Source organism: Pygocentrus nattereri, chromosome 16, assembly GCF_015220715.1.
Source record: "Pygocentrus nattereri isolate fPygNat1 chromosome 16, fPygNat1.pri, whole genome shotgun sequence".
NCBI lineage: Eukaryota > Metazoa > Chordata > Actinopteri > Characiformes > Serrasalmidae > Pygocentrus > Pygocentrus nattereri.
Window position 1 is genome coordinate 10,001,532 of NC_051226.1, and position 14,060 is coordinate 10,015,591.

Sequence of the window (14,060 nt, forward strand, 5' to 3'; positions counted from 1 at the left end):
CTCCTGTGAGCAACATAGGGATTCACACAACACAGAATAACAGACATGTTAAAGACAGGACATACACGAAATACAACACAGAGATGTGAGACAGAGAGTCAGAGAGAGAGAGAGAGAGAGAGAGAGAGAGAGAGAGAGAGAGAGAGAGAGAACAAGAGAACGAGAGAGAGAATGAGAGAGAATGAAAACGAGAGGGAGAGAGAATGAGAGAGAGAGCGAGAATGAGAGCGAGAGAGAGAGAGAGAGAGCGAGAGAGAGCGAGAGAGAGAGAGAGAGAGAGAGAGCGAGAGAGAGAGAGAGAGAGAGAGAGAGAGAGGAAACAAGACAACAATAGAGAAAAGCAGAGAGGCAAAAATAACAAAAAGAAACCGACGGATAAATAAACATATAATTGGTGTTGGGACAAAACCTTGTATCTCGATTTTTGCTTTTCACTTTTTTGCATAATTTGTAAGTTGTACTTTACACTGCATCAAAATTTCATAATGAAATGACCAATAGAAATGGCCCAAAATTATTTGGAATAAATACTTGTTTCCAATATAAGGCTCAGTTCATGGAAAACCGAATTTCCCTTTTTTAAGGGTGGGGATAATAAATAAATAAAAAGAGTTTGATGTAGTATTTAAACACTGTTGAAGTTTCCAAACATGTCACTCACTCTCCGGGTCACACAATGCATACACGGAAATTAGCTGCAAAAACAGCTTCACAAAAACATACATATTCATATAACTGCCTACAGCAGTTAAGGCTTGCCATTCACACTGAAGTTACAAGGGGTGTTTCAGCCTGGATTGCTTTTTGAATGAGAGACAATACAGTCCAGCCAATCAGAACAGAGCTTAATACTGCAATAATATCAGTCTAAGAGGCACAGCAACAAAAGCTGTCTGTTTAATTCCAAAGGTTGGAAAATTGTTGTTTAAAAATGAACGATGACTGCTTTTGATACACAAAGCCACACAAATGTTAAAAGTGGACCACAGAGAGAAAATAAAATGCAGTACAAAGGCCCTTTAAAAGTTAAGAATTTGTTTTTAATTTTCCTGTAAACTTGCCATTTCAGAGATACAGGGTTTTGTTCTAACAGGGAACAAAAGAAGACGCATACACCAATATTGCCCATACAAAGGTGCAACTGGACTTAGCACACCATGACTCACTAAGCAACACACTCCCCCTAAAATCCTTCAATACACACACACACACGCTCAGAGTTGATCCAAATGACCACTGAAGCCTGCAGGCAGCAAACCCAGACTACTCTGTTTAGCCTGGCCTTCATTCATATTGGAAACGTTACTCACTGGTAAGGAAAGCAAACTTAAAGTGCAGGCTGTCTCTTAGAACTGTCCTCTACATAATTCATCACACCAGAAATAGAAAAAAGCAACACCACTAAGATTAAATGAAGAAAAAAAAAACAAAACACATTAACATTACTAAGATGTGTTTGTGGTTGGCTATAGTGGTCTGTCCTTCAAGTTCAAAGTTCCACAGTATAAAGTATCATGTATCTGTAAAATAGCATCTACAGCTAATAAGCTTAGCGGCTCACATTATAACCTTCAGTAATGCTGTCCTGCCTTTGACTGGAACGTCCTCTGAGTGTTCAATATATTCTACTTAAACACACTGAAGTTATGTACTATAATCCATAATTATGCACTGGAATCCATGCATCATAATCTGCTGATTTTGCAGTGTAGTGTACATTCATCCATCCTGTTTGACTGTTTGACTTTGTGTCTCTAAGGTTTGGTAAGAATCTGACACAGAATGCAGTCTCAACATCACTTATTCAGCATTCATCGCAGTCATTGTTGCAGATACGTTAAGAGATACTCCAGCATTTTCCAACCTAATCACTGTCTGCCACATTTGTAGAATATGGTTGTTTATCACTTTATCAATAGTCACTCTATCCAACATGTTTCACTGTGGTTGAAAAAGAAATGAACAGAAAACCTTAGAGAAAGTGAACATAACCTGAATTGCTTCATGTCTGTCTCACAATAAGAACTGTACTATTAAAGTGGAACAGTTATGATTTCAAATTAAATAGCTGACTAACATATTTAAACATTTATTCACACAATTCAGGGACTGCAAACGTCAACAGGTCTTCTGTTCTTTTTCAGGGAAACATGGGGAAATTATAAAACACAGAAAGACAGGGAAATACATTAAAGTATTATTATTATTTGCATTATTATTATAATTCAATTTGTTGAGACAGTATGTGAAATTATAATGAAAAACAGAAAGCAGCGATTAGTCAATTGTGTTTGACCTGTGTTCAAAAACACAATTTAATATTTTATCTTATGAACTTATGATTTCTTTGTAAATATGTGCTCATTCCATATGCGATGCAACACACCATAAAAAACTGGGATAGGAACATGTTTACCAGTGTGTAATAACAGTCATTTGGAGACAGAAGACACTAACTGACCCAGTTTTGAAAGCAGATTTGGTCATTCCAGTTGAGCAACCATACAGGGATTTCATTGTCATATTTTGGAGTTCATGATGTGCCTCAGGTTTTCAAAGAGGGACTGATCTGGATTGCAGGGAGGTGAATTCTCTGTCCTGATGTAACATCAATGTCATGCTGAAATAAGCATGGACATTCTTGAAAAAGACATAGTCTAGAAGGCATCATTTGTTGCTCCAAGATGTGTTCAAGCTTTAACGGTGCTTTCTCAGATGTACAAGTTAAACACCATGTAATGGGCACTAATACATGCCCATACCATAAGAGACATGGCTTTTCAACTTTATGTTAGCAGCAATCAGAATGGTCCTTTTTTTGTTCTTTGGCCTGGAGGACACAATTTATTTACTCTGTAAACAATCTGAAAGTGTGACCACACTACATGTTTCCACTGTGCATCAGTGTATTTTAGGTAAGCTTGAGCCCAAAGAAGTCAGTAGCATTTCTGGGTTTGCTGTGCAAAGTACAGTCTTAACTTGCATTTGTGGACACAGTGACAGATGTGCTCATTAGTGGTATGTCAAAGTATTAAAGAGGCCATATCAATCACAGAAACATGTCGGCTTTTAATGCACTGCCATTTGAGGGGTCTAAAGTAACAGGCATTCAGTTGTGGTTCTCAGCCCTTTCCTTAATGCAGAGAGGTCTCTCCTGATTCCCTGGATATTTTGATGGTATTATGCACACTTAAAATCCTTAAAATCACTTATTGAGGAACACTGTTCTTAAACTGTTGGATTATTTGCTGAGTGTAGTGAACCTCAGCCCTTCCTTACTCATAACTTGCTTCAGGCATCAATTTCAGGATGAGCATATATTTTCAAAAAGCTATGAAGCTGATAAGGTCAAAGTGCTTTATAGATCTGCCTTTAACACAGTGTCCACACTCTGGAGTTGTTATTTGCATTATAAATGCTGGAGTATTCCTTACCGGGTCGAAATTTCATCATCGGTTAGGGGAAGGTACAACAGTGTGTTACTAAATCCAAAGCAGGAGCTTGAATAACATGCAGTAACATAAAGAGCATCGCAGGGAGAAGATGGGTACGACCAGGGAGAGGAGAGGAGAGGAGAGGAGAGATGGACAAGCGACGAGATAAAAGGAGACAGGAAAGGAGAGGCAGAGGAATGAGGAGAAGAGTGAGAGGAGAATATTGTAAGTGAGAGCAAAACTCACGGTGAGTGAACGCTGCAGACGGAAGAGCTGCGAGAGAGCACATCTCGATTTTGCTTTACAAAACTGCACATGCAAAACAAAACAAAACAATAAAGAATAAGACAAAAAATTAAATAAAATAAAAACAAAAAGTGTGCTTAAGTTGAGATGGCCGTCAGAGGGGCTTCCCCTGAGGAACGTCCATCTACCTGTCTGTCCACCTGTCTGACACACATTTCACAGCACACAACACACAGATTGGTAACACTTCAGTTAAGGGTATTTATAAACAACGGCATGAAAATTCAAAAATGTATTGATGTAATTACCAGTACAGCTGAAAAGATACAAATCTTGTATTAAAATACTGACCCTCCACTTTAGTGTCACCAAAAACATCAGACATATATGTCAAAGATAAAGACACAGTTAAAAAAAAACCACAAATTCTAAATAAAAAACAACATTGTTGGATAAACATGCATAGTGTGGTGCACTGTAACTGTAATTGTGTGCTATTAGTTAATTAACACATCGTTGCAGTTTGCATTTAAAAGGGAATCAATTATTTGTTATTTATTATTTCTTCTGATCAGTCAATTGGTTGTGGATGACAAAAACACTTACCGTACATGAACAAACAATTCTATCAAACACAAATAGAGAAACAAAACTAACAGCTGGCCACAAACACTAACACATTTCGGTTTACTTACTTCTGCAATAATGTGGTATTAAAATCATAAAACTGTCATAAAGCAAAGTCACCAACTATTAAAGGGAAGTCACAAAGCAACTGGGACTACAAACATTGGCTGAGAGAAGCCAGGACCTGACATATGATGGTCTATGAGATATGGTCATTTAATTGAAAGAAAGGAGAATTAGTGAAATGCTGGAGAACACACTATTAACATCACAGACAGACACAGAGCCTCATGTACGGAACCAATGACAGGAGTTGAGAGGGAAGACAATAGAGTAAAGGAGCAGGAAAATGGGGAGTGTTCAGACTCACGCTGCGATGGAGATGTTTGCTGCAGACATGGGGCTGACCTCCTTCACCTCCATGGCCTTCTGTAGAGCCATGCTCTTTTTGGCTGCTTCCTCCTGCTGCTCCTCATCCTAAAGGACACAATGTCCAGACCAGAAATTTTGTGAGGGCTTAGGGCAGAAAAACGCCTCTGAATATTTAAAAGTTGCCACTGAACTTGCATCTACGCTTGCAAAATAGACGTGAAAAATGCTCTGCATTGTTTTAATTAAATAAGAAAAAATGCCTCACAAAGGCAGAATCGCTCCTGCAAATGAAATCCAGCAGCAAAACTGTCCCCTTGAAGAAAAACTCAATTTCTGACACTGGAGCAGGTCATATGTAAGCAGAGCTTCCACTTACAAAATGATTAAAATGCTGCTACAGAGGAAAAGTCCAGGGACTAAATTTACAAATCATTTCTGTTCTTATGAATAAAGCTCAGAAGAATCTATATTCTTGCAAAGAATGTCTCCATAAATGTTTTAAAAATATCGTCCTACTTTGAAAACAACCCAACACTTACCTTAAACTACACAAGCATGTTATCTTCTACATTATTTTACTGAACTATTTTAAGTGTTCATAATTAAAATACACTATGGGCCAATTTCCCAGATCCACATAAGGTTAAGCCTCGACTAAACTAGGTTTGTAATGGTAAGACTGCTTTAACATTAAAGTTTAATACAAAACTAGACTTCATCCATGTCCATGAATCTGGCCTTATATGTCCACATGTTTATAGACACCTGCTCAGCCAAGGTTTTCCTCAAGGGTAATAATAGTGAGTTTAGCCCCCTGCCATGGGTGCACCTTGAAGTAGCTCACATCCCTTGATTTGAATGGGTTTTTAAAAAATTATTGAAATACAGTATACAGTGATACATCCTGTTGTAGTTTAGCCCACTCCAGAAGAAAACAAAAACTGTTATTTGCAAAAAATTGCACATTTAGTTGATTTTCTAAGTGAGAATAAGGTAACATATCCTCTTAAATATGGCCTTTTTTCTGCTAAATTTAGTACACAATGTCTAAATACACACTGAGTGTAAAATATTTACAATACAAAATATAAAATGTGCCATAACCTTTACACAGCCCACATTTTTGTTCTTGCAGTATATTAATTTCAGCAAATGAACAGCAACTGTACATTAAAACCTGCAGAAGTGTGTTCTCTGTAGATGATGTGAAAATCACCAAGATGTCATTTGAGCTTTTACATATGACTGTATCTGATAGACTTAGGATTTATGGGCATTCTGGTTAGGAACATTATATTTCCTAGTCTTCGTTTTAAAATATTTACTGAGAAAGTTGATTGTGAATCTGGCCCTAGGCAGACTGCAGCAGACTGCCTGACAGAGAGTTGTGTAGCTGAAGATGTTCAGTAACTGAATTTCAAACCACAAAAGCAGGAATATAAAGATGAAGCTGGTATGATCAATAAACCCACCTTCGTCAGCTCCTGAGCATTGGCAAGGTTATCGACAGCGATAGCCAGGAATACATTAAGAAGAGTGTCTGGTTCAGCTCGGGTTAAAGACAAATCTGTACTGATGGTGTGTTTGTGATTCAGTCTGTGAAGCTGATGAAACAGTGTCTGTTGCCAGAACGTTTTTTTTTTTCATGCGGCGGAGGATACAGTTTCCGAAGAGAGTGAGAACAATGAAGTAAATGGAGTAAAACATCCCACGTCTGACGCCCCCCTGAGACTCAATCCCATGATACATCACTGCATTCCAGTCCTCGCCTGTCAGAATCTGCAGGTGACACACAATCACAGATGCACAAAACAAACACAGAGAACACAGAAGACATCCATTCTGTTAAATACATATTACCTATATTCCTATTCATATATATGCAAATTTGACCATTTAATTTATGTATTACACTGAATACAATATGGCAAAAGATACAGTGCATTCACAAAGAGGAAGATAACATGTCGCACCTGGAAGACGGTCATTATGGCTGCTGGGAAGTTGTCGAAGTTTGTTGTGGGTGTTTCTTTATCGAAATTAAACCTTTTTTTAAAAAAGAAAATAACAGTGAGCATTTCAAAGAAATAGCAGGATGACAGTAAATTAATACAAAAATCTAATAACTTAGAGTCTCTTTCACCAAGCCTGATTTCTTTCAGCTCACCCTATATACACCTGGGTGTTTAATGCATCTTGTTTATCAGCATTATGTCTGGATAAGGATTGTCTATATAAACTACAGGTCTTTAAATGCATACTTAAATCTGATAGCTCAAACCACTTCAGGAGATGGTTTAGGATGCATTTTAGCCTGATGTTATACAAGTGTAAAGTGTCGTGGGCTGGAGGTTAGGGAAGGTTGCCGGTTCAATCCCCAGGGCCAACAGCACATGACTGAGGTGTCCTTGAGCAAGACACCTAACCCCCAATTGCTCCCTGGGTGCTGTGGATAGGGCTGCCCACTGCTCCGTGCAAGTGTGCTCACTGCCCCCTAGTGTGTGTGTCTGTTCACTAGTGTGTATGTGGTGTTTCACTTCACGGATGGGTTAAATGCGGAGGTGGAATTTCCCCGCTTGTGGGATTTAAATACATCTTAATTAAATACACTTAAATACATCTGTCTCTCAATAATTAACCCCCCACCACCAAATCAGTGCTAGCCCTACCTAATAAGTGACAAGCACCTTAATAATTTCTGTGTTATAATTGTACCATTATATAGCCTAACAACCTCAGGTATGGGCAGGGGGAGCAACTGGTTACTGCTGTGTCCTGAGACAGACCCCTGGATTGGGAATCATGAGAAGACTGTCTGTAATTTAAACTACAACTTATTAGAATCCCAAACAAGCATCCATTCATCAGCAATACACAAATTAGCCAGCTAAAAATGGATATGATTCAGAGAGCTTGTGAATCTTGCATCATTCTTACTTTTGGAGTCCAGAGTTTGCATCTTTTTGTTTTGTAGCTAACAAATAACGGAAGTCTGGGCATGTCTGAAACATCACATCACTATTAACGCTACTACAAAAGTCAGTAATCCAGCTGCTTTCATTGTTTTATCCTATTAAACTTTAAACTATGAGTTAACAAAATGTAACAATTGTTTCATTAGCAACTGGTTGTTTAGGAGCTGATTTGCACATTATGCACCACATAGCAATTTTAATTAGACTAACCAGAGACATACACTATATTCCCAAACCTATTCATTCATTCATCCAAATCATTGAATTTAGGTATTCCAATCACTTCCATGGCCACAGGTGTATAAAACCAAAGTACCTAGGCCTACAGACTGCTTCTACAAACATTAGTGAAAGAATGGGTTGCTCTCAGGAGCTCAGTGAATTCCAGCATTGTACACTGATAGGATGCCACCTCAGAGATCGCCAACTTTCCGAGGAGTCAATTACTACAGACCTCCAAATTTCATGTGGCCTTCAGATCAGCTCAAGAACAGCGTAGAGAGCTTCATGGAATGGGTTTCAATGGCTGAGCAGCTGCATCCAAGCCTTACATCACCAAGCACAATGCAAAGTGTCGAATGCAGTGTAAAGCACTGCCACTGGACTCTAGGGGACTGGAGACGTGTTCTCTGGAGTGATGAATCATGTTTCCCTGTCTGGCAATCCAATGGACGAGTCTGGGCTCAGGAGAATGGTCAAGTAATTGTGTCAAGTGTAAAGTTTGGTGGAGGGGGGATTATGGTGTGGGGTTGCGTTCCAGTGAAAGGAACTCTCAATGCTTCAGCAGACCAAGAGATTTTGGACAATTTTATGCTCCCAACTTTGTGGGAACAGTTTGAGGATGGCCCCTTCCATATTAAACACTATGGATTAAGATTCATATGCGTGTGAATACTTTTGGCAATATAGTGTATTTGACTGCCAAGTGTAAATGCATGTAGTTAAAATCTCATCAGTTTACAATCCAGATGAAACAACTAGGTCTAAAGGAGGTCAGAGAGAACAAGAACATTTGGAATAAACATGAATAAACACCAAGGACCTGTGCTATAAAGACAGAACTCTACTCCACACATTATATAGTTTTTCAGGGAGAACACTACAAGAAAAACACAATTTCTGTATAAGAACATGAACATTAATCCTGGATTATTATAATGAAAGAAATTAATATGTTATAAAGAAGGATTGTTAAATACTGCACTTAAAGGCTAAAGTTTAAACATTCTGCAGGTTCGTGGCAGTCACTGCACAATAATATGAGCAGCAGAGGAAATTCAGAGATGGTGAATTATCAAAATTTCTCTGAATTCCATACAGTACATTTCGCATCTAGTGAACAGCATCAATGTGACACTAATGAAAAGAATTTTCCTACGTTTCCCTTTTGCCTTTTGGTCTTCAGCTTTGCACTACAAGGCAAAACTGTTTGTCATCTGATATTTGCTTCCTTAGTTTTAAATTATATAGTGAATAAAAGCCAGTGATAGAAGCCCAACCACTAAGCCCTTGCAAACTGAATGCCTTCATCATCAAAAGACTTGCCTCAAACTCCATCAAGTTATTAGGTGATCTCAAATGGACTTGATTATGTGGTTTCTGACATTTACATCTGACACATTTTACATAGACAGTTATTACTGATAGCTATAAAAATAAACTAAAGTATGTTGCTAAAAACAGTAGTAGCATTACCAGTGGTGTGAAGTTTCAGACATGTCCAGAGCTAATTGTTTGAGTATAAGCTTTAATTGTCAGCTACACTGTCTTAGTGACTCCAATGAAAAGAAAAAAAACAAAAACAAAAAGAAAGAAACTCTGGACTTTGCCTGGTTGACTACATTTGAGTTAAGAAAAACTGCATAATGAAAGATACTATCACATCCTTTCACAGGCTAATTCTAGTGTTCTAGAGGCAGCTCTGACATCATTTTCCATCTAAACATGCTGAGCTGCTACACGGCCAGCATGGTTGATGTATTTATACATACGAAAGACCATTTTAAAATTCAACTTCTAAAAAATCTAAAGTCTTCTTTCTACCAAAATAGTCTGTTATCAGCAAGGGTTTTTTGTAATAGTTAGGCTTTGCATTTAGTTGACCTCAAGGACATAGCAGAGATCAAAGGCACCTGAAGTCCATAAGACATGGTGAATTAGGTAGTCATAACTAATTTGCCTTGAAAAACTTGCAAATAAGTATTTAACAAAGTCAGTCTTTAAATCAAGTGTGCTTATTTTGCGAAGATCCAAAAGCTTTCAGTGTACTTTTGGTATCACTCTCAAACATCAAAAATATGCCTGAACAAAGAAATTGTCAATAAAATAATTAAATTGTTGGATGTGTATCTTGTTTCCATAACTTGCAGAGCTTGCACAAACTCAATGTTTTGTATTAACATTTTTTTAATGTCTTGGGTGTGATAGGATCTGATCCCATGTAATCAGAAATAATATTGCAAGCTAAACTATTCCTAGTACTCATTTTTAAAACTTGCTTGCCTTTTATAGACCATGCCAGTTTCCTACTACTGCACATCTCTGTACAGTAATGCAAAGTAAACTGGATAATCTAGTCTGCTCAATTTGTGTGCACATCCATTAAATCAATAATAAACTATGTTAATCACTTATGTCAATTGTGAAGGATGCAGATGGGCAGGACGAAGGCCTCCTCTCAGCAGGAGTGACTATGATTGATTGAATGTGGGGAGAAGTTAAGCCATTTCAGAATTCAGCTGCATCATTAAGTAATGCAGTTTATTAAGTGTATATACATTTTTGAAACCTTTACTAAAACCAGCCCAAATAAAGCCCAACCAGCCAAAGCACTTTATCCAAAACAAATTCCACCAAATTTAGCAGGAACCTGCCTAATCTGGGAATACCTTTTTTTCTGTTTTGTAGTAATTTTAGTAATTTGATTCAAGGTTTGGTTTGAAATAAAATGGTCTTGAAATGTCAAACAGAATTTTTTTATAAAAATGGTTTTAAAATCTTGACCCTCTAAAGAGACTTCATATCTCTGATGTTCCAGTAGATGCTGGGAGATGAGTGAAATGCATCCACTTTCATGCTACAAAAATTGACTTGGAATGGTTACAGAACTGCCTATTCCCTACATGCCAGGCTGAGCATATTGGAAAAATCCCCCCCCGCCCACGTCCCACTTGTTAACAGAAGACATTTCCGCAGTTTACACCAAATCTACGTCAAAAGCCTATCAGCACTGCTTCTGCTATTTTGGTTAGTTATGGTAGAACGTGGAAGCAAAACCCCTAAGGATGACTGTGTGGGTCAAAGTACACGAGTAAGAGAGAGATTTTGTTAGAGAGAGAGAGAGAGAGAGAGAGAGAGAGAGAGAGAGAGAGAGAGAGAGAGAGAGAGACCTATATATCCAGTTGACAGTGGGGGGGCCCTTTATTAAGGCATGCAAGCACATTGTATAATCAGCTCTGTAAGACCTTGAGCAAGGAAATCTAAATCCTTGCTGCTGTGCTTCTCTTCCCCCTCACAAATGTTTGCAGAGGGACAGAGGAGGATTACAGAGGGGAGGGAGGGAAGGGTGGATAGAGGATATCTCTGCTGTTTGGGAGAGAAAAAAAAAACGTATCACCAAAATGGTAACTGCACAAGAACAGACAAACTTTCTTAACTTCTTATACAAGTTAATGCAAAAAAAGATTTCATTCCATGTAATTTTGGAGCATTTCTTTTGGTCCATTCATCTTCAGTGAAAAAAGTAATAATGAAGTACATAATATTGAGAAAATTGACCCATCCATGCTACTCCACCCTGTTGCACAGGTTGCTAGGTTGCATAGGTTGCATAAGCCTTACAGAATAGAACTTTTTCAGATGATCTTTAATTATCATATTCAAGCTAACATGAACATGGTGGCACACTTGTCATTTCCAACTTGTCTAGTTTCAACTAGCTAAACTTCTAAACTAGCTAAACTAGCTTGAACCTAAACTTCCCGATAATTTCATCAGGTTGAATGATACTTATCCAACCTTGAGATAGTTGGTAGGAAAGAATACATTTGTGGGCGGGGCATGTATCTGCCAATTATGACTTCAGCTGAAAAGACACAAGACACATTATATTTCTAATGGATGAGTGCAAGCACACATCACTTCGCTGACATCAGACGCCTCCTTTTGGGTGAAAACAAACTGGTCAGAGTACCAGCGCGAAACTGGAAATACTAGTGGCACCATGCCTAAAAGCTCCTGGTCCAACAATAAAAAAGCACAGTTTACAATTTTCTTTACTGCCTCAAAGAGTGCAGGACAGCAAAAGAAGACATTGTGACTCTAAATAGTTATGTTAACTAATAACAGGCTTGCTTGCACCAACTGCAGGCCGCTGGCTTTTCCCCCGGTTTGTTGATAGGTACCAAGTAAACCAGTTTCATCTATCATCATAACCCAAATTCAAGGTGAAAAAGCTGCATTCATGCCATGACAATAAAAGTATAGGGAATCAAAATGCAAATACGACACACCCGCCCACAGGGTCATTCGTTCACTTTGATGGAGGCAGACTGAAAGGACATTCAAGCCTCTTACTCTGTCTCTTATTATAGCTCTCATTAGCTATAATTCATTAGCATAAATCATTAGGATATTGTTATTGTTATTATATTAGTGCACATACACTCACCGGCTACTTTATTAGGTACACCTTGCTACACTTGGCATACTTTCATCAAGGTGTTGGAAACATTTCTCAGAGATTTTGGTCCATAAAACTGCCACTCACTGGATATTTTCTCTTTTTCGGACCGTTCTCTGTAAACCCTGGAGATGGTTGTGCGTGAAAATCCCCTTAGATCAGCAGTTTCTGAAATACTCAGACCAGCCCGTCTGGCACCAACAACCACACCACGCTCAAAGTCACTTAAATCCCCTTTCTTCCCCATTCTGATGCTCGGTCTGCACTTCAGCAAGTTGTCTTGACCACCTCTACATGCCTAAATGCATTGAGCTGCAGCCATGTGATTGGCTGATTAGCTATTTGTGTTAAGCAATTGAAGAGCAATTGAAGTGGCCGAAGAGTGTATACACACACACACACACACACACACAAATACTTACATATATGTATACACACACACACACACACACACACAAATACTTACATATATGTATATACACACACACACACACACACACACACACACACAAATACTTACATATATGTATATACACACACACACACACAAATACTTACATATATGTATATATACACACACACACACACACACACACATATACACACATACACATACATACATACATATATATACATATATATATATATATATATATATATATATATATATATATATATATATATATATATACATAAATATATATAAATATATCATTGCTGTCAGAAGAAAACCTTGTGTCCTTGCATTTTTGGCATTTTTCAGTTTTTGACATAATTTGAAAGTATCCATTACTCTTTACATTGTTTGTAAATTTTATGATGAATGGCCTAAAAGAAAATACCCAAAATGACATGGGAAAAATATTCTGGTTCCATTGACTTACATTGAAAGTAAAGTATGTTTTTTCCTTCTCCTGTAAAGTTACCATAACCAGATACACGGTTTTCTTCTGACAGCAGCAATATATATATTGCTGGCGATAAGTACAAATTCAACCTATATATATATATATATAGGTTGAATTTGTACTTATCACCAGGCCAATTAGAAAGGCTGCTTTCACCCAAAATGGGGCGGGGGCATTACTCATGGGTAAAGTACCAGGATGCATTGCTCTCATCTATAAAGAGCTACAGCAGTTGTGTCTACGTAAGAAGAGGTCCCTCAGAGTAGCATAAAACTCTGAGCAGTGGCTCATCTGCAGCATTTCTGTTCAATAATTCAGTGACTGAAGCTCCACTTCCCCAATCTGTCACCAGAGCTGCTGTTGACAGCAGGAGACAATCTCCCAGTCCATTATACAAACCACACTGGACAATTAAACACATGTTGTGACTGGGCTTCTGCATGCATTGATAAGGCAGTCGTGCCCACCAGATGGTGCCTTTGGCTGACTCCAATTCCTGCGTAAGACACATCAGCCATGGCGAATGGGTCACTGATTAGCTCATAAAACTGATCTGCAGTCGGCTCCACAGGGCACAACGTGCTACACAAAGTGCTATCAAAGCGGCGCTGCAGGGTCCGACCCTGCTGTGGCTATAAAAAGAAGCCCCTGATGGTGCACCCTCAGAGCCTTCTTGCGATGTGAAACAAAGTAGTCAGGGCTCAGCAGAGTTTGCTTTGAAGAGATAGAGAAGAGCAGGGCTGGGAAGAAATAAACTTCTTAAATAAGCTTTAGTTTTTTTAAAGGTCAAGACAAATTTTTATTCTTCAGGACACTT

General features: G+C 38.3%; 1 protein-coding gene across 18 annotated transcripts in view; it reads right to left on the minus strand.

Moving 5' to 3' along the window:
- cacna1bb (calcium channel, voltage-dependent, N type, alpha 1B subunit, b) overlaps positions 1-14,060 on the minus strand; it is a 227,883-nt gene that overhangs the window by 73,877 nt on the left and 139,946 nt on the right. For 16 of the 18 annotated variants that reach the window (XM_037545905.1, XM_037545894.1, XM_037545896.1 and 13 more), the window contains exons 15-19: positions 6,653-6,725; positions 6,341-6,458; positions 6,152-6,219; positions 4,678-4,784; positions 3,681-3,743 (exon numbers count right to left, since the gene is read on the minus strand). In XM_037545905.1, coding sequence (XP_037401802.1) covers positions 3,681-3,743; positions 4,678-4,784; positions 6,152-6,219; positions 6,341-6,458; positions 6,653-6,725 — 429 coding nt within the window. The remainder of the gene's footprint in view (positions 1-3,680; positions 3,744-4,677; positions 4,785-6,151; positions 6,220-6,340; positions 6,459-6,652; positions 6,726-14,060) is intronic. The other 2 variants (XM_037545898.1, XM_037545901.1) reach the window with 1 other exon arrangement.